Source organism: Caretta caretta, chromosome 3 (assembly GCF_965140235.1).
Source record: "Caretta caretta isolate rCarCar2 chromosome 3, rCarCar1.hap1, whole genome shotgun sequence".
NCBI lineage: Eukaryota > Metazoa > Chordata > Testudines > Cheloniidae > Caretta > Caretta caretta.
In genome coordinates, this window is record NC_134208.1 from 86,564,301 (window position 1) to 86,583,488 (window position 19,188).

The window sequence follows — 19,188 nt, forward strand, 5'->3', positions numbered from 1 at the left end:
CCTTTCCTCTCCCCCAAAGTAGTGCTTTGTCTGGCATACAACCTTGAAATATGGATGTTTCTCTTCTGTCTTTATTGATACAATGGAGTTACTAAATACTGGGCACTACAAGATTTTGAGTTCCCCATATATATAGTTTTATGGTCCTGATCCTCCACTCACTCATTCACATAAAGTTATGCACATGAATAAGGACTTGCCAGATCAAAGCCATGAACTGCAGAGTATTTGAGAGAAGACTGCAGTTTTCCCAGAGTTCTCACCATTGCATAGTTCTGGGCACTGAAAAGGGGAAAACTGACAAACCCTCTACCCCAACAGGGGACACCATGACTAAGGCTAAGATTTTGTCATGGTTATTTTTAGTAAAAGTCACAGACAGGTCATAGGCAATAAACAAAAATTCACAGAACCCGTGACCTGTCTGTGACTTTTGCTGCAGTGGCTCCATGGTTTCCCCTGCCACCGTGGGGGCTGGGAGCTGTGGGTTCCCCCTTCATCCACTCCCAAAGAGAAAACAGGACAACCCCAGTCACTCACTCGAGGCGTCCCTCTTCCCCTCCCCACATGCGAGGCTGTCGCCCATCGCTGGAACCCTGTCACCTGTTGCTGGAACCCTGCCAGGGCCCCACTGGCTGCCAGCTCCAGAGTCCTGCAGCCCCTGTGGCTGAAGCAGCAGAGAATGTCATGGAGGTCTCTGGAAGTCATGGATTCTGTGACTTCCATGACCTCTGTGACATAAATGTAGCCTTAACTATGACCTATGTGGACCCTTCCCTTTCCCAAGTCATGGGGGGGGGGGGGGGAGGCGTGCGGGAATTCCAGGGAAGAGTCAAAAAAAGTCTACTTCCAGGGAAGTAGACAAAAAAAACAGAAGCCAGAAGGAAAGGACACAACTACCTCAACTGGTACAGCTGCAGGAACCACTGGACAATGACAAAGTCAGTGGTTTCTATAGTTCTGACTCGCAACATTCGGTCCTGGGCTAACTGGCTATTGGTTCCAACTCTATTCCCCAGTCTCTTCACTTCAGTCTCACACTACATGCCTTATATGCTCCTTTTCTCCCCCATTTCCCATGCCTGGTTCCCTTTATGAACCCCCTCCTTTCAATATGTCATCTCCCTTCCTTTGTCTTTAAGCAAATCCTCTCCTAACAAATCCTCTCCTAACAAAATCCCATCCAAAAAATCTCAGAGAAAACATGATGTTTAGAGGCCATCACTTTGTTCACTCTGCTTATTTGTTGCATCCCTTTCTTCTATCCTTTTTCTGCCTTGTCTATTTAAGTTGTAACTTCTTTGCAGCAGCTACTGTCTACTACTCTCTTAACAGTACCTAAAACAATGGGGCCCAATTCTCACTGGGTCCCATGGCAATACTGTAATAAAAATCAATAATAATACAGATGAAAAATCATTTGTTTCTTTTATTAGGCTTCCAACTCTTGGCACCAGCTCATCAAAATTCTGGCTACCAGCATATGTAGTTGTAAATGCTTCAGAGATCCTATTCCTCCCTCCTCATCCAACCTGCACCTTTTTTTTTTTTAAACATTATATTCAAGATTTAGAAATTCAACTTTTAAATACAATAGGTAGACAAGATAGGTGAGATAATATCTTTTACTGAAGAGGAGCTACTTGTAGCTTGAAAGCTTGTCTCTTTCACCAACAGAAGTTGGTCTAATCAAATATTACCTCACCACCTTGTGTCCAATATTCTGGGACCAACATAGCTGCAATACTAAATACACTAGGGTCATCTTTACATAGGAATTAAGTATTTTCTACTTAAAAGTTTAGAGTAGGTTGCATTTTTGTAACAGAAATTAAACAAAAACTATAGAATCAGACTGTTAGAAAAATACCATTTTTAAAGCTTGTCTGGAAAATGCGAGTCCACAAATTTATTTCCAAATCATACATTAGTAAAAAGAATGGATCAAATTACTGTGGCAAGTTAAATTATTTTATTCACAACATATGCTATTTTTTTTTAAGTCAGGAAAATATTGTAGAGTTTTAAAACTACATTTCTTACACAAACTATTTGATTTATAAGAGTCAAATTATGGCTATATTTGTAATGTTGTTTGTGTTTGTACTGAGTCTAATCCACCCTAAAAAGATGCAGAGCATACAGATTCAAGTATTTTGAGATTGATTACCTTTATATATTCATGCTATATTTGAGAGCATAACCAGCTCAAATTATCGTGTATATAGTAGTAGTGTGAACTTTCCTCTCTTTTATCCCCAGAACAGTACTACTCCAGAGCAGCATTTCCCAAACACTTCAAGATTTTGTAATTGTTACTCTGGGCTCCTCCTTTCTAAATTAAGGGCCAATCCTGCTTCCAGTGACATCAAATACTAAATTCCCATTGAACTGAATTTGTCCGATTTCAAAGCTACGAAACAAATGTTTGAAACTGGCAACACTCCCTTGTGGATTAGAGCAGACTGGGAAATGGCAGGTATTTGCTTGTATAGCTGATGTTTTTATGTGGTAATTTGTGGTTCAAACAGATTAGAAATCATTGTTGTAGAGTTAGTCGCTAGTTTAAACATTTTTGGTAAGCAGTGATATTTCTACCTATCTGAATTTTTTTTAGTGTCATTCTCTAGGCTTGCCTATATGAACATTTAGTTCATAGCAAATTGGAGTGCAAATCTACTGTACATTAGCTTGCCACATGCTAAGCGTCCATGTGGACGTTGATGATGTGCACCAGTGGCTTTGATCTACTGGCCGTTGAAACAGGAGTCGCTCCAAATGCATTAGGGAACTATTGGTGTGAGGCAGCAGAATCCAGATCAGACACTTAGTGCACAGCATGCAAGCGTGAGGTAGATTTACACCCCAGTTTGCTGCAAACTAAGTTTTTGTGTAGACAAGTCCTTTATTAACCCAGTTTAAAGTAATTTTTTGTATAACATTTTAAAAAAATGTAACCACCAGAAATACCACCCATAAGCCTGTCATATAGTGCACTTTAATTAAAAATGTTTTCACACATAGTGTGTCAAAATAATCCTGTTTTTTTTCCAAGACAAGTTATTCCTATGAGTAGAGGGAAAGTTCTTCCATAATATACAGACTTCGGGGGAGTAGAGTTGTGCTAAAAAAATTACTTTCTAGCTTCTCTGACAGTGAAGTTTTGGAATAGCCTTCCGAGGGAAGTAGTGGGGGCAAAAGATCTATCTTGCTTTAAGATTAAACTCGATAAGTTTATGGAGGAGATGGTATGATGGGATAACATGGTTTTGGTAATTAAATGTTCATGGTAAATAGGCCCAATGGCCTGTGATGGGTTTTTAGATGGGGTAAGATCCAAGTTACCCGGGAAAGAATTTTCTGTAGTATCTGGCTGATGAATCTTGCCCATATGCTCAGGGTTTAGCTGATCGCCATATTTGGGGTCAGGAAGGAATTTTCCTCCAGGGTAGATTGGAAGGCCCTGGAGGTTTTTCGCCTTCCTCTGTAGCATGGGGCACGGGTCACTTGCTGGAGGATTCTCTGCTCCTTGAGGTCTTCAAACTACAATTTGAGGACTTCAATAGCACAGATATAGGTGTGAGGTCTTTTTTAGGAGTGGTGGGTGAAATTCTGTGGCCTGCATTCTGCAGGAGGTCAGACTAGATGATCATAATGGTCCCTTCTGGCCTAAATATCTATGAATCTATGAATTCTATGACGATCAATTCCTGTTAACTATTTAACTCTCTGAATACCAGATATTTTATTTCCAGTGAATACTGTGAATGATTTAATACAAACCTTGCTATAATCCGTGTATTAAACTCTAAGCAACTTCAGTTATGGTGTGAACAAATTGCCTATTGCCAGCTGTGCTTAATTGGGCAGGACTAGAATAGCGTTAAAAACAAAGGATCAGATACTTCTTGTCTTTCTTAGGAAAGTAATCTCAATGAAAACACTTGTATTTATAAGGCATGATCTGTAAAATGGAGAAATTGAGGTAGTAGGAATAAAAGATTTCAACATGGTAGCAGAGCCAAGAAAAGAACCCAGATTTCCTAACGGGCTATACTTGCAGATGTAGAGCACTTTGAGTTAAACCCGTCTTCGTAGAGCACAGTAGGGAAAGCACTGCAGTCTGTCCACACTGACAGCTACAAGTGCACTTGCGTGGCCACATTAGCAGCTCTTGCAATGGCCACAGAGAGCAGTGCATTGTGGTAGCTATCCCAGCATGCAAGTGGCTGCAACGTGCTTTTCAAATGGGGTGGGGTGGAGTGTGTTGTGTTTATATGAGGGGAGAGAGATTGGTTGGGGGGGGGGGGGCTGAGCACATCAGCATTCTGTCTTGTAAATTCAGACAGCAGCAGATTCCCCCCCCCCCCCCCACAGCATTCCACAGTAGGGGTTGCTTTGTCTCGGAGCAGATAAGCTCAGAAACTGAGCTTTCAAAGGGAGTATCCACATTCCTACTGCGAGTTCAAAACAATGAGAAGAGTGACCACTTGACTTAAGGGGATTATGGGATGTTTCCAGAGGCTGATCAGAGCGCAGTAATGCAACACCTCATCCCCACTGGCGCCATGGTGCTCCAGTGGGGGAGCAGCAAACGTTATTCCACTCGCAGAGGTGGAGTACGAGCAGCGCTGTAGCCGCAGAGTCAAAGTGCTCCACGTGCCTTGCCAGTGCAGATGGGTAGTAAGCTAGTGTGCCCAGGGCTCCTTTATTGCGCTGTAACTCGCAAGTGTAGCCAAGGCCCTAGTCTTGTGCTTTAGGCCACACTTCCTCCAGCCAACCATCACAAAAGTCAACAAGACTACCAAGAGAGAAGATAAGTAGGATGTGGCCAAAGGTTTTCTCCACAACTCCTAAGGGAAATAAGTGGTCTCACCAATACTATGGCAGCCCCTACTTAAGTGCAAGGAAACAGTATCCTGATGGAAACCCTAGTACTTGACTTTGGCTGTAATCAGGTGGACAAGGATGAGCTCTTCTTGGAGTCCTTTCAGACAGGAAGCACCTTTAGTAAAAAAAAAAAAAATATTAAAAGTGTGGCCCACCCCCAACATAAAGCCATGAGATTGAAGACACTACTCTTTTTTTCCCCCTCCCCTTGCCTAGAGTTTTGACCAAACCACTAAGAAAGAGTTCTACAATAAGTCTAGGAGGAGTGAAAGGGGACAAGGGAATAAGCAAATGAACCTGAGTAGAAGCACCCTTGTGATGAAGGAATATTAATTGTAGGATGAATCCTGTTCCCATTGTAGTTAATGGTAGGGTTGACAACTTTCTAAATCGCAAAAAACCAAACACTCCTGCCCTGCTCCTTCTCAAAGGCTCTGCCCACACTTACTCCATCCCCCACACTCCCCCTCCCTCTTCCCCTCCTTCACTTTCATGGGGCTGGGGCAGAGGTGCGGGCTCCAGCTGGGGGTGTGGGCTCTGGGGCGGGGATAAGGGCTTTGAGGTGCAGGAGGGGGCTCTGGGCTGGGGCAGGCATACGGGGAGGTTGTGTGGGCTCCAGCTGAGGGTGTGGGCTCTGGGGTGGGACTGGGGATGAGGCGTTTGGGGTGTAGGAGCGGGCTCGGACAGGGAGTTTTGGTGGTGCAGGCTCCATGAGGGAGTTTGGGTGAGGGAGGGGACTCCAGACTGGGGCAGAGCCCTGGGATGCGGGATCCTGGTGGTGTTTACCACGGCTCCAGGGAAGCGACCACCAGGTCCCTGCAGCCCCTACATGCCTGGGTGGCCAGGGAGGCTCCGCGCGCAGCACCTCCAAGCACTCCTCCCATTGGTTGCGGAGCCCTCGGGGCGGGGGCAGAGCATGGAGCCTCCCTTGCTGCCCAGGTGTTTAGGTGGTGGCCACTTCTGGGAGATGCGTGAAGCTAGGGCAGGCTCAGAGTCTGCCTTAGCACCGGGACCCCACTGCGCCGCCGACCGGACTTTTAACGGCCCAGTCGGTGGTGCCGACCAGAGCCGCCAGGGTCCCTTTTCGACCAGGCGTTCCAGTCAAAAACTGGGCACCTACCAACCCTAGTTAATGGCCAAACCCCTAGTGAAAACTACTGGAGAAGGACTGTGTAATTTAATGCTTGATTGTTGTCACTATGGTGCTGAAAGTACAACTGAGTATCAACCATCTCTATAAAGGTCACTCAAACAAAAAAGAGGACTTCATATAAATGTCAAGTACTTTTTATATTTTTTTTCATTTTATTTCCATTCAAGGAAAGACTAAAATCTCTTCTCACGAAGCACTGATAGCAAAATAAAAGTGGGTTGTCTATAAGCAGTGTGAATTCCCCACAGCTACCTGCCTCATAATGGATGATAACTGAATACTGATCCATGTAAGAATCTGAAAGGAAGGACAATTGTAGTGGGAGGCTACCGATGTAAATCACCTGGCCTTAAAAACAGTTGTAACTTTTTAAAAATTTCAAAAGGTGCCACATTGATAATCCTGGAAAATGACCTCTCTGTCCACAGAACAGAGCCAGCATAGGCAGCAACAAAAAAAGCTTCCCAATGTCTTGCTAAAATTTTTTGTACCACGCTGTTCTGGAAGGGACCACCTTTGCAAGCGAGGGTAGTTCAGTTTCCATTGTCCATTTGATCCTTAGTGGTTTCTATAGTGTGAAAACCTGCCCAATAGAAAATCAAACTAAAAAATTCAATTCATTTCACATGTGCCACTAAAGAGTTAACTAAGAAAAATTATTTTTGCTTTCTACTGACTTGGATTTGAAACAATGACCTAGAAGTGAAAGACTCCATATCCCAGTGTATAGGGCAAACTGTCTGGAGCCACTGTTTGGAAAACTTGCATTACATACCTGCTCCAGAGAGTAATGCTAGCTATTTTAGGTTAGATGCAACTATCCACAGGCTCTGCAACTCCTGCATGAAATACTGTGGTTAGGACATCAAATCAGGTTGCATTGAATCACTTGTTTAGTTACACTGGTGTGTGGTAAAGCGGTGGAATTTTCTGAGCATAGATCCTCTTGTCCTGTCTATATCTAAATCCCACTGATTCTTTCTGCGTAAATCTCTAAGATATGACTTTCTTATCCATCCACTTAGCTAAAACTTTTGTCCAAACTCTCATCTCACATCTCAGTTACCATAGTATTCTTCTATATGGCCTCGACAAAGGCAATCTTAACCCACTCATATCCTTACAGAATGCTGCTGCAAAGATCATTTTGCTAGGCTGTTGTTTTGACCACATCACCCTCTCTTTGAATCCCTCCACTGAGTCCCCCTTCTGGATCACATCAAACGTATGATACTTGTGTTAACTTTCAAGGCCCTTCATGGTCAATCCAACACCCTTCCTATTGTCGCTCATTCGCTACTGAGCTGCCAATACTTGCCTCTGATCAACCCACTGATTGAAGCCTCCATCATGCGCTTATTAAATTTTCAAACAAGCACCTTTATGCTTTCTCCCTTGTTGCCTCTCACACTTGGGAGGTGAAATCCACAAAGGTACCGCATTATGCGCCTTCAAACCCTTCTTTTGCTGTGCTGCTTACAAAAAGCTTAACAACAGTTGGGATGTGGTGTGCAGAGATTACTGCCTACCATTCTGACCGATACGGTCTCATTGTTTCCTTGTACTCCTCTGTCTGGCTGTATCCATCTATCATCTCTTATCTTATACTTAGATTGTAAGCTCCTTGGGGAAGGGACCATCTGATTATTATATGTTTATACACCACCTCGCATAATGGGTGCCTGGTTCCTGACAAGGGCTCTTAGGTACACTAGTATACAAATAAATAAAAGAAGAAAAAGATTAGACTATATACTGCCTGATTCAGCTCCCACTGAAATCTCTGGAAAAGCCTTCCCCTTATATCATTACATATAATAAAATTTGTTATTGTAGCCTTGTGCACAAATTCAACGCTATTTTACACATGTATTTAGAGGCCACTATAAGAACCAGAAAGTCAAACCAGCTGTCATCAAAGCATGCAGCACAATAAACAAACTCGGTGCCAAGTCAGCGGTCCATGTTCCCAAATGACATAACCAATTATTGCCGGGTATCCCATTCCTCTGTTCTGCTTTGCCTTTCTGGTGTGTTTTGCTCATGCAGGCCATAACTGGACAGGAGTAAGTGAATGCACAGGATACATTCGTTCATTCCATGTACTAGAGTTCATTGCCTGTGACCTGGCCCAGCCACTTCCTGAATTGTCCAAAGAATGCATACTCTGCAGGCTGTAGAGCAAGAGATGACGATGGCACTAGAGCCTCGTAGCCATGGGCTTAAAGTAATCACTCAAAAAGCTCTTTCTGATGCTCTTTCTTACTCCCTCAAGAATATGTCCGCCAATTTCTTCTCATGCTGTACAGATTCTGTCTCTCTTTCCACCCTTTGTGCATCTTATCTATTTGACACTCCTTTTAGTTCTTCTGGAACTCTCTCTCACAATTAGTTTTATCTAGCTGCTCTCTCATCAGCCTATTCCAGACGCTCTCTTTGCTCAGGGTAGATTGGTCCGAACTCCCAGGTTCCTGGTGCCATGTGTTTGCCCTGTGGAGGTGGAAGGGCCTTGAAAAGAGAATGACAGAGTACATTATTGTCTGAGCACGACAAAAGTTACATTTCCAGCCCTGTGAAAGGGACTGCTTTAATTTAAGGTCAAAGGATAACACTTTTTATTAATGGGGTGTATTCACAGAGAAAACACTGTTGACTTCAGATATCCTTTGGAGCAGCACTGAAAACCATCACACATCATGGTAAGACTCTCATAAAAAAAATCATTTGAAATTATTTTTATATCCTTTCGTTTTCTCAAGGTGGAGGTAGGGAGGAGCCTTATGCGTGGTCTAGTTACCATCCACAGTTTTTCAATCCTGTCAAGAAGGGTAAGCTCTGGAGAACACTGATATTCTGGAGGTACCCGAGGGGAAATGTGAACTTCTGTTCTAGGCCAATGGAGAACAGCCACCTTTGTACGCTAAGGAGATATTCAGGCACCTAGTGACCAACCAGCACATCTCAGAATGGAGGAAGCTTGTGAATTACAGAGGCAGTCCTAATAAGTATGCCCTGCCCCAGAGCATAGCAGACTGTATGGAGTTCTTACTCTGAGAATTTTGCGTTCATCACCAGCCAGCGATGGGTGACAATTTGCTGTAAAAATCAACAAGATGCTGATTTAACATGGAAACACAGTACAGCCTCCTTACAAGCACCCTGCATCCACACACAGACCCAACTCGCTACTGACAATGGGGACTCAACACAGACAGACCGCCACCCTCTGCTGTAATTTGGACTCGTAATAGCTACTTTTTAAAAATGCAGTTCACAGGCGGTCCAGGACAGTGCAGGTGTGGCTGATTTATAAGGCGCACTATATTTCACAGGCGGGGTATGTGAGGTTGTTCATTGTAAAACCCCAACCCATATATATAACAATAATTGAGCAACTACTAAAGATTTCATGAAAACTGCTTGTTTAACTTTTTCCTCTTTTTGTGGTGTCCATTTTGAAGCCCACATAGCGTCAGGGGGAAAGCGCTAGGGAAATAGCATGAGTTCCACCATGAACAGAAGCACACGAAAAACACAACTTGTGTTAATAACTTAACAGGCCCATAAGCCAAAATCTCTCCCATCCATATGTTAATAGAAACAAATGGTGGCAGAAACTTACCAGACTCCGGCTTCAGCGTTTGTTCTGATACCAAATCTGCAGTGGACTGCTCCTCAGGACCATTACAAAACAACTCTTCCAAATATGGACCCAGGATGTGCTGCAGCTGCTCCAGCAGCATAGTCTCCCCAGTTACCAGCAGCAATAGGGTCACTTATTGCCCTTCATTTAACAGCTGGCTCTCTCCTCTGGCTGTGCCTGTGATAGGGGCGGAGAGGTTGTAAGGGTAATATCCCTACCAAGCAGATTGTCGTGCACCACTGTGGGCTCAAGCTCAGTACTTGCTACAGTTCCTTGTACTTGATTGATTTCCTCATAAAGAGGCAGGAAAATAGAGAGTTCCCAGAAGTTCCATTAGCATCGTTGACTTTGCAGTTCTGTCTTCAGATGCTTGAGTTACTCTCTGTATTGTTCTGTTGTCCAGTCAATCCCAATGCTACCAGGCACTCAGATATAATTTTGTAGACATAATTTCTTATGCTTTTTCAGAAGTTGAACGCCTTGCTTGCCTCACACCAGAGGTTAATCAGAATCCATCTATGTTCCTCTAGCCAGCCAGCAGCATCCTTGATGCATGACAACTTCTTAGTGCTAGCCCATGCTAACGCACGTCCTCATAGACTGTGTTTCCAGTTGAGCAGCCCGCATGAAAACGAAGGGTTAAACACAGAGCAGTTGCATCTGAACCAGGCCCTTGCTTTCTGTTCCTGGGAAGCGTGTGGGAAGTTTTGGAATTAAGGGCTGGGAAGGACAGATCCAGAGGACAGTGTTGGTTGACTCTCCAGATCCAAGTCTGGCAACTGAGACCAGAGCTGCATCCACACTGAAAAATGCCTGAGCTTTGATCCCTGTCATAGTGGGACTTGAGCTCTGACCCATCCCCCTATCAGCATCAGCCGGCCTGAGTCCGGAAGGGTTCCTGGTCCAAGTCAGACTAATTTCTCTGCAGACTGCAGCAGGGTTTGGGCTTAAACCTGAGTCAGAGCCTAGGCTTATTGTGCTGTGTAGCTATACCCTCAGTGGTCAATAAGTCTCCTGGAAATTCCAAGGGCCCCAAACTGCATTAAAAATTACTTCTTTCCATCATGATACTTACATGTCTCACCATTGTGCCAAGAATGAATCTGAGAACCAACAAATTAAACCAAATACTGAATGTAAACAGAAGTTTAAACTGTACCACTCTCCTGCCCAATTTCACTCTGGAGGCTCAAACAACAAAACCATGTCTTGGGCTTTCCCAATACTTTTATAAAATTGCTGGCCAGAAGAAAAGGAGTAAGAAAAGAGGAAAGAAACATGGATGGGATAATGTATGTATTTAACAGATCTGATCTGTTGATCCATGTTCTATTATACCAAATGCTAACTTATAGAGCACTTTTTATAGACAGATCCCAAAGTGCTTTACAAAGATGGGCAAAGTATACTGTCTCCACAGAAGGGGAAATTGAAATGCGGAGTTTAAGTGATTTGTCCAAGGTCACAGAGCAATTAAATGAGAGCTGGAACAAAACATACACTTTCTGACTTCTAGGGCTTGCCTACACAAACAAGTAGGTTGTGACAAGGTAGCGTGTGACTCTACCCCACGCTAGCCTGCCGTGGTCTAATTATCCATGTGCACCCTGCTGATGCACAATAGTTTGTTAGAGTGCTCTTTGAAATGGGACTTGTTCAAAGCTGTTAACATGCATCAGGATCCATACCCTAGTTTACTGAGTTCTAATTCTTCAAGTAGGCAAGCCCCTAGACTCTCATACAATCCAATGGAACACACTCTACTGTCCTCATATTTTACTGGATATTTTTATACTAAAAAAATTAGCTCTATCCTTTGAAATAAGTTCTATTAAAAACGCCCATGGATACAAAACATAACTTGACAACACTGCATCTGCCACATTTTCAGATTCATAGAATGAAGTCAGAATTATTTTTCTTTTAATCAGATTAAACTATTGAGAAGTTATCTGAAAACATAGCAAAAATCTCATGCATCTATGACAAGTTATTCATAACTATAAACAGGCCTTAAAGAAATTCCATTCACCCCTGGAGAGAGGAACTTGCCCTGGCAATCAAGGGGCCTTAACATCAATTTCTGTAGATTTCAAGCTTTCATTTACTAGCTCTTACAGTTGCAGAGATACCTTTTTAAAAGTTAAACATGTAACAGATGCAGCAGCATCTTTCCAAGTCTACAGACAGACTCACTATCTCTACTGTTACTCAGTTTCCCCAAGCATCAGAAGAATAAGATTAAAAAGACTCCGGCCTGCTTCTGTGCCACTATTCATTCTCTAGACAGCAGTGAAACGTCATGGATTACATCCATTTCAGGCTTATTCAGAAAGAGGCAGGCATTAGAGTTACTCATGGTGGAAGACTGAAAGGACAGACAGAGGCTTGGAAATGGGATACCCAAAACCTCCTGGCTGCAGCAAGCAGAAGGAGTAGACTCGTACCGATCATCTCTCGCTTTAGGACAGTGATGGGCAATCTGCGGCCTGTCAGGATAATCCGCTGGTGCGCTGCAAGACAGTTTGTTTATATTGACCGTCCGCAGGCACTGCCGCTTGCAGCTCCCAGTGGCTGTGGTTCGCTGTTCCTGGCCAATGGGAGCTACGGGAAGCATCAGCCAGCACGTCACTTCTTGTGAGCGCCCCTCTCCGGCCAATGGATCCCTCGCCAGATTTTCAGGGACTCAGTCCTCAGGGTGAGCCACCTACACTGTCCCTGTAGCCCTTCCTGGGCTCCAGTCCTCAGTCTGACCAACAGGGCCCCTAAATATCCTCATTGGCCAGCCTGCATGTAGAGGTTCCTGCCCTGAGGTGGAGCACCACCACCAGGGCTTCCTCCCTCAGGGCTCTTCACTTGCCCTTTAGTCCTCTGACCCCAGCTCTCCAGCTGGGCCAATCTAGACCAGCCTCTTTCTGGGGGCAGAGGGGGTAACGGTTCCACAAACAGTCTGTTCCCTAGGCCTGTCTTCAGTGAGTCCTGGCAGCAAGCCAGAAGCTATTCCCTCACTACCCTGGTTCCTGCCAGCAACTACATGCCTTAGCCCTTCCAGCCAGCTAAGGGCACCTCTTGCTCCCCCAGTCCCTGCTAGCAGACTGATCTCTCCAGGCCCTTTCAGCTCCTTTTATATGAGCCTGCTGGGCCCTCACTGGCTGCTACCTGTAGCTGCTCTGATTTTCTGCTTCCTCTGCAGCCACTCTAGCCTGCTTGGAGGACCTCTCCACTGCTTCTTTCAGGGATGGGTGTGGCTAGACCCTGAGGCCTCCAGCAGGAGGCATTTGGACCCAGTCCACCACATCACAGGACCCAAAAAGATTACCATGTCCACTCAGAGATAACGAGCTCAAGTTTTACCCTTCAAATAGCCACAGCAATGGACGCACTAATCCATTTTTAAAAGCGGGTAAAGGGGCAGTACTTTTTACCAGAATGTGTTTATGGGCACAAACTTTTTTACCTCTATAAGCAATTTGCCCCTATTTATATATATATTATAGTTTGTGAGATGGCTGGCAAAATGATCAATTCATGATACACAACTATGAATGAAACAAAGTACAGCAATACAGAATTCCCTCCTCACTCATCTGGCTGTTTGAACACTATCTCCCATCAGAAGAGACGGGCATACAGCCAGATCCCGCCAACACCCACAGCTTCTAGAAGATGCAAAATGTGGTGCTGCTAGGACTCCAACTTCTAGAATCTAAATGATTGATTGATTGGTATATGAAAATGGCTTAATCTCCACTGGCTCACCAGGTGGGCCTTGGAGCCCCTTTTGAACCCAAGTCTCTTAATTAGCTGCACAGTATGGTAGTTTCGTTTTAAACATACTAAGATTAACGTAGAGACAACCAAACCAAAGGTGCAAGCTGTCTATACAAGCATAGTGGCTAGGTTCTATGCACAGTGTTGCAACTTGGCACTTTTTCTACCTGGCTGGCAAGAATACTCATTTACCTTAATTAGAAGGGCTGATTTCCTTCATGCAAGCTTATAAAAAAAAAACCCAAGCATTACCGTTACTTCAGACTTGAGCTGTAGCCACTATCTCATAAGGCCATCAGAAAAAACACAGATTTTTTTTTAAATCCATGCTAACATCATGGGTAAATGTTCAAATTTCACTGGATATGCATGGCCGCCAAGTCTCTCCCCCAAACTTCTACAATTTTTTCAACAGTACAGAGGCAAAAGCAGGCATCACTGAGCCTGCAGTGGCTCACGGAGGGTTAGCAGACTAGTCCCATCTCAGAGGGATGTGGTGGTGCAGTCCTATTCCATGGAGTTGATGTGGGGGAGGGGTGTCTCACCAATGGGGAGAGTGACAAAAGCCACCTGAATGAGCAAACAGAGTCAACTCAGTGAGCAAATGAACCACATGGCACAAGCCAGTCTAGCCCAACCTGACCCAGGGCAGGGATCAGGGATCAGCTTGTTCCATACTCAGCTCCAGCCCAGGCCTCTACTGCTGTTTTGTGTCCAGCCAGCAGAGAGAGGGGAGCCGTACTGACAACAAGGCAACTGGCAGCCCTGGCTTGCCCCCACAGCAGCCCTCACAGCCGGTGGGAGATACTGAAGCACCAGCTGGCAAGGAGCTGAGACTGAGATCCATCCCCTGCAAAAAGCCACCACTGCATGGAACGCAAGGTCTGTGAGGGGACTGAGGCATGAGGGATGGAACCCACTTCCAACTCCTCACCAGCCAGTGCTACAGTGTCTCCCACAGGCCTATGTGGGCCTCTGAGAAACGAGCTGGGCCCAGGCTCCTAATTGCCACATTGTCATTGCTACCTCTCCCCTCCCCACTCCTCCCGGCTGGACAGGAAGCAGCAGTGGTGGCTTGGGTCAGAGCTGGCCCACTAACCTTCCCCTACACCCTCACCCCCATCACCACCACCATGAACAGCCTCAGTGAGATGGTTCTACCTCCCTGCTGGGGGGGGAGGGGGGAAAAATTGCAGTAATTGGGCTAATTTCACAATTTCCATAGATCTATGAAATCATGATTTACACAGGACCTTACTTAGACACCAGAATAGAAGTCAGTTTACTGATTCTGAATCACATACAGCCAATACATTAGTCAACTTTAAAACAGAATTTTCTCCCGTTTAAAAAAGTCAATATATTTCTAAAAGATTAAATAAAATCACATTTCATGATAGTTCCACTGTAAATAGTTGCAGAGTTTACTATGCCAAGTCATTTAAATATATTAACATGGACAGTGAGGTACTAATAATTGCCTACTTCCAAAAACACTTAATTAAAAGAACCTGAATTCCATCTGTTTTTACCATTTAAAGACAAGCAGAACTACCAAATGTATTTCTGAAGTCTTATCAGCAAACATTATTAAAAGAATGAAAAAGAAAAATAAGGCAAGCCACTCTTTGTGCTAAAAAGTAACATGGAAATAACAGATAATTAAAGCACCCTTCCTCTGCAGAACCCAGAAGAAAGTCACCATTAACCAAGCTAAATTAGAAACAGTTCTGCTGTGCAAACACATAATAAAGTTTATGTCAGGGAAGCAAAAGGATTTCTCAGTATGCTCTGAGTCACTGGACAAAGTGAAGTACTCTGCGGTTTACTTCCCAGGCCATACTCCTGATATAGCAGATTCTCAACATCTTCTTAAAGAAACTATATCAGTCTTCTCTTATGCATTTAAAAAAATAGTAAGCCTGTTCCTTCCAGACAACCTCAGGCTCTAAATTTATGAATAGTGAAACAATTACTCATAGGATTACATAATTACTTTCTCAAAGAAGTTTCCCTCTATCATATGTATTTGAAAACTATTGAAACAGCACTTAACAGATTTTGTTACGGGGAGAAATATGAAGCACTGAATGTATGCAAAATGGAAATTACAACAAAAGAGGCGTCGCTATTTTATATCAGTTTATTTTTGTGTTAACAACCTATCTACTTTAAAAATTTAAGCTTTAGGTGCATCAGTTTGCATCTGCTTCAATTACTTTACCTTTCTCTGCACCTGAAGAATGCGCAGAAAAGATAACACTGAAATTCTAAATATGAATAAAGATTGCTATACTATACTAATGGGGGAAAAGACACCTTTATTGTGCTCTTTTACTGCAGGTTCTGCCCTCCCAAACGATAACAGTGTACATTAAATACTCTACTTATAACACACACATCTGTAAAACACACAAATACCTTAGTTCCCAAGGTCAGTATCATACAACACGAACATTTCAATGTTCTCTATTATTTGTAACAACTGATGGAAAGGGGGCCTTTTTTCATATTCACTGTGTATTGAAAACTTGCAATAAAGATTATCCATATTTAGAAAAATATGTTACTGGTAAAGAGAACGTTAGTATTTTGGGGACGTACCTTGGAATTGCCTGGCTTCTTATCGATGTAAACGATAAAAAGCATAGCTGAATGGGTAATGAATAATAAAGAGGATGCTACATTAGGAAGTCGCAGGGGCCAACATGTGGCTAGTGCTTAGGACGTTCCCTTCTGCAGTGCAGCACTATTGCCTATTGGTCTGAGCAATTTACAATATACTAGCGTAACAGCAACATAAAAACAACTACTTCACAAGTCTTGTTGCAGAAGTCCCACGCTTGGAACTCTGTATTAGGAAGCCGTTTAAAGATACAGTACTTATAAATTAACTCACTATTCACCCCCTCGAAGACACGTATGAATTTTTTTCTCCTATCCATTCACACACAAACGCTGCGTCTCTTTCTTTAAAAAGAGGCAAACCCCAACACCTCGCGGCCTGGGTTACGTACAAATCCCTCTGTCCGGAGCAGAGCAGATCCAGTGTTTTTACAGCTGGGCTTAGTTGTGGTTGACGAGCTACAACCGAGCCTATACGGGGGCAGCTTCCCCTGTGAGCGGCGCGCATGCAGCGATTTCCTACTCTCCCCGGGCACAAGCCTCCCTGCTCATCCTCACACCTGCAGATCCCGATCCTGCGCTCGGCGCCCCCACTCCACCAGCCGCGCAGGGAGCCGCGGTCTGTAGAGACCCTGCGGTCCCCACCGGCTCCAGGCAGGTACCACCCCGCGCAGCAGCAGCAGCCGCCAGCTCCCGCTGGGTCCCGGCGGGGGAGGGGCGAGGCCGGCGGCGGCAGGTGAGGCACACACCGCAGCACGCCGGGGCTGAATCACAAAGCGAGCCCTGCGGGGCGGGAGGGGCTGGTCCCGGGGCCTAGCGCCGGCGGGGGCTCCGCAGAGGCGGCGGGGTTCCCTTACCTGCAGGGGTGGCGCCGAAGACTCTCACCACGGGCACCTTCTTGGCCTGGGCCTCTCTGAAGCGGGACTGGCCGGGGTCCAGGCCGGGCAGCGGGCTGCCCATGTAGTAGTCGGCGGTCACGAGCCTCACTGAGAACATGTTCGCCGCCGCCGAGAGCGACCCACGCACTGAGCGAGCGCGGAGCCCACACGGCTCCCCCGCCGCCACCGCAGCGAGCGCAGCCCCCGCCCTCCCGCCGCTCCCCGCCCGCCCGCGCGCACACACAGACAGACAGACAGACACACGCGCGCGCTGAGCAGCCTGAACTGGCTCTAGAAGAGCCTGGCCGGCCGCGAGCGCCTCATGGGCAGAGCAGTCCCTTCCCTCGGCAGCGCGGACGCCTTGGCGGCGGTGCCTCCTCGGCTCCAGCTGTTGTTGCCATGATGATGATGTCACGGACGCAACCACTGGGGGGGGGGGGGGGTAGAGGGGGCGGGCGGGGGGAACGTGGTTCTCCCCTTCTGCGCTTCAGCACAGGGTGTTTTTTCCGCTCCCTGGGCAGTGGAAGCCGTGCGGTATCCGTTTCTCGACAATCGACCCTAGCGGCTGAGTGAGCCTACAGAGCGCCGAGTCATGGATCGGGCTGGGGACTTCTGGGCTAGGATTGGGTTAGGCTGGGTCGGGCCGCCATTTTGGATGCTGAAGCGTCTGGCTGCGGGAACGTGAGTCGCCGCCCGCCGCTAGAGGAAGGGGCAGTCTCGTGCCGCTGTCACGCACGCGACTGGGGAGGGGAGTAGATGGAAGAAAGCGGGAGTGGGAGTTCTCAGGTAACGTCTCTGCCGTCGCGTGCGCCCCCTTTGGCTGTAACGGTCACCGCGCGCGGCCCCGCAGGAGAGGGAGCGAGCGCAATTCGCAGCCTATAAAAGAGCGGAGGCGGCGGCTGCTGGTGAACGTGCTGCTGGCGGCTGGGAGGAGCTGTGGTGCGGTTGCTGCACGCTGCGGAGGAGTGACTGGGCTGGTCCTCGCCGCCAGCCCGGTCGCGGCGGTCTCTGCCCCACAGCCGCTTCCTCCACGGCAGCCAGTGGCCCGGCTGCAGCCCGCGGAGGGCTGGTTTCAGGCACCGCGAACGATGCGGCCGCTGCTGTTAGCTGGGGGACGCTTGGGGAGCGGGCTCCCTTTCCGCCGCGCGCCTCGGGCTGCTTGCGGTGCAATGACGGTAGGGCGGCCCCCCAGCTCCCTGGCCTCCCCAGCGCCCTCCGGCTATCAGCCGGCGCCTGAGGGGCTAAGCGCCAGCCCCACTGAGCCCACCAGGAACCTCCTCCCAGCGAGGAATCCAGCCCTCGGGAGCAACCCCCCTCGGTGGGAAAGCGAGAGAGCGGGTGCTGCCAGCCCACCGAGTGATCATGAAATTGGCTTAAAAATCGTGAAATATTTTTTTCCTAATAAAGTCTGGGCTCGTTTTATTTGCCTGCGGGTTTCTGAGCCTTTAGGCTGTGTCCGGCCCCTACTAAGGGTGGGAATGTTGGGTTTTTTAAATAAAAGCTGAGATTTTCATGCAATCTCTGTTCCCCAGCTGGGGCTTTAGGAAAAATACCGAATATCACAAGAGTTGACAGTCCTGAAGAGCCTCCTGTAAAAAGGCTATGTGTTTCATAGACCTATTATATTTTTGTTTGGTATGTGTATAGACTGAAAGATACAGCAAATGTACAAATCTATAAAATCAGACATAAATTCAGTATGTAAAACACATGCTGCCCACTGAATCTGTTGTATGTTCTGGTTTTAGATTTAAACAAAAAACAGAGCAGGCAATTCCTACCCTTCACTTACTCTCTGAAGTTCACACATCTTGGATGGATTTTTCAGTCTATTTTTCTATTCACTGTCTCACTGGGTCAGTTTGTTTTCTCTGGGTTACTTTTGTTCCTTTATTTCATTTTCACATAAATGGAAGAAAAAGTAATGCTACTCAAACTTTGCCCATAGTCACAGACGAATGGGATAGATCTTCCTGGCACACATAATTGACATTAAGAAATTTGATACTGAACTCTGAGATCTAATAAGAATTTAAGACACAATTGAGGTGCAGTGCCCATTTCTGTAAGAGCTCTTGGTTTGCAAAGGGTCATATATGGGACATCTTTTTAACTACGAGGACTAGAAATGTTTGTTTTTAAGGAAGTTATAAATTTCACAAAAACTGATAGTCGCCAGGAAAGTACTGGTGAAGCATGTCACTGAGTACCAGCTCAGTCTGACCCAG

At 45.9% G+C, this 19,188-nt stretch overlaps 1 protein-coding gene across 1 annotated transcript in view; it reads right to left on the reverse strand.

Moving 5' to 3' along the window:
- REV3L (REV3 like, DNA directed polymerase zeta catalytic subunit) overlaps positions 1 to 17,392 on the reverse strand; it is a 253,067-nt gene extending 235,675 nt beyond the window's left edge. The window contains exon 1 of the mRNA XM_048844767.2: positions 16,940 to 17,392. Coding sequence (XP_048700724.2) covers positions 16,940 to 17,078 — 139 coding nt within the window. The 5' untranslated portion in view covers positions 17,079 to 17,392. The remainder of the gene's footprint in view (positions 1 to 16,939) is intronic.
- Between the last annotated feature and the right edge of the window lie 1,796 nt (positions 17,393 to 19,188).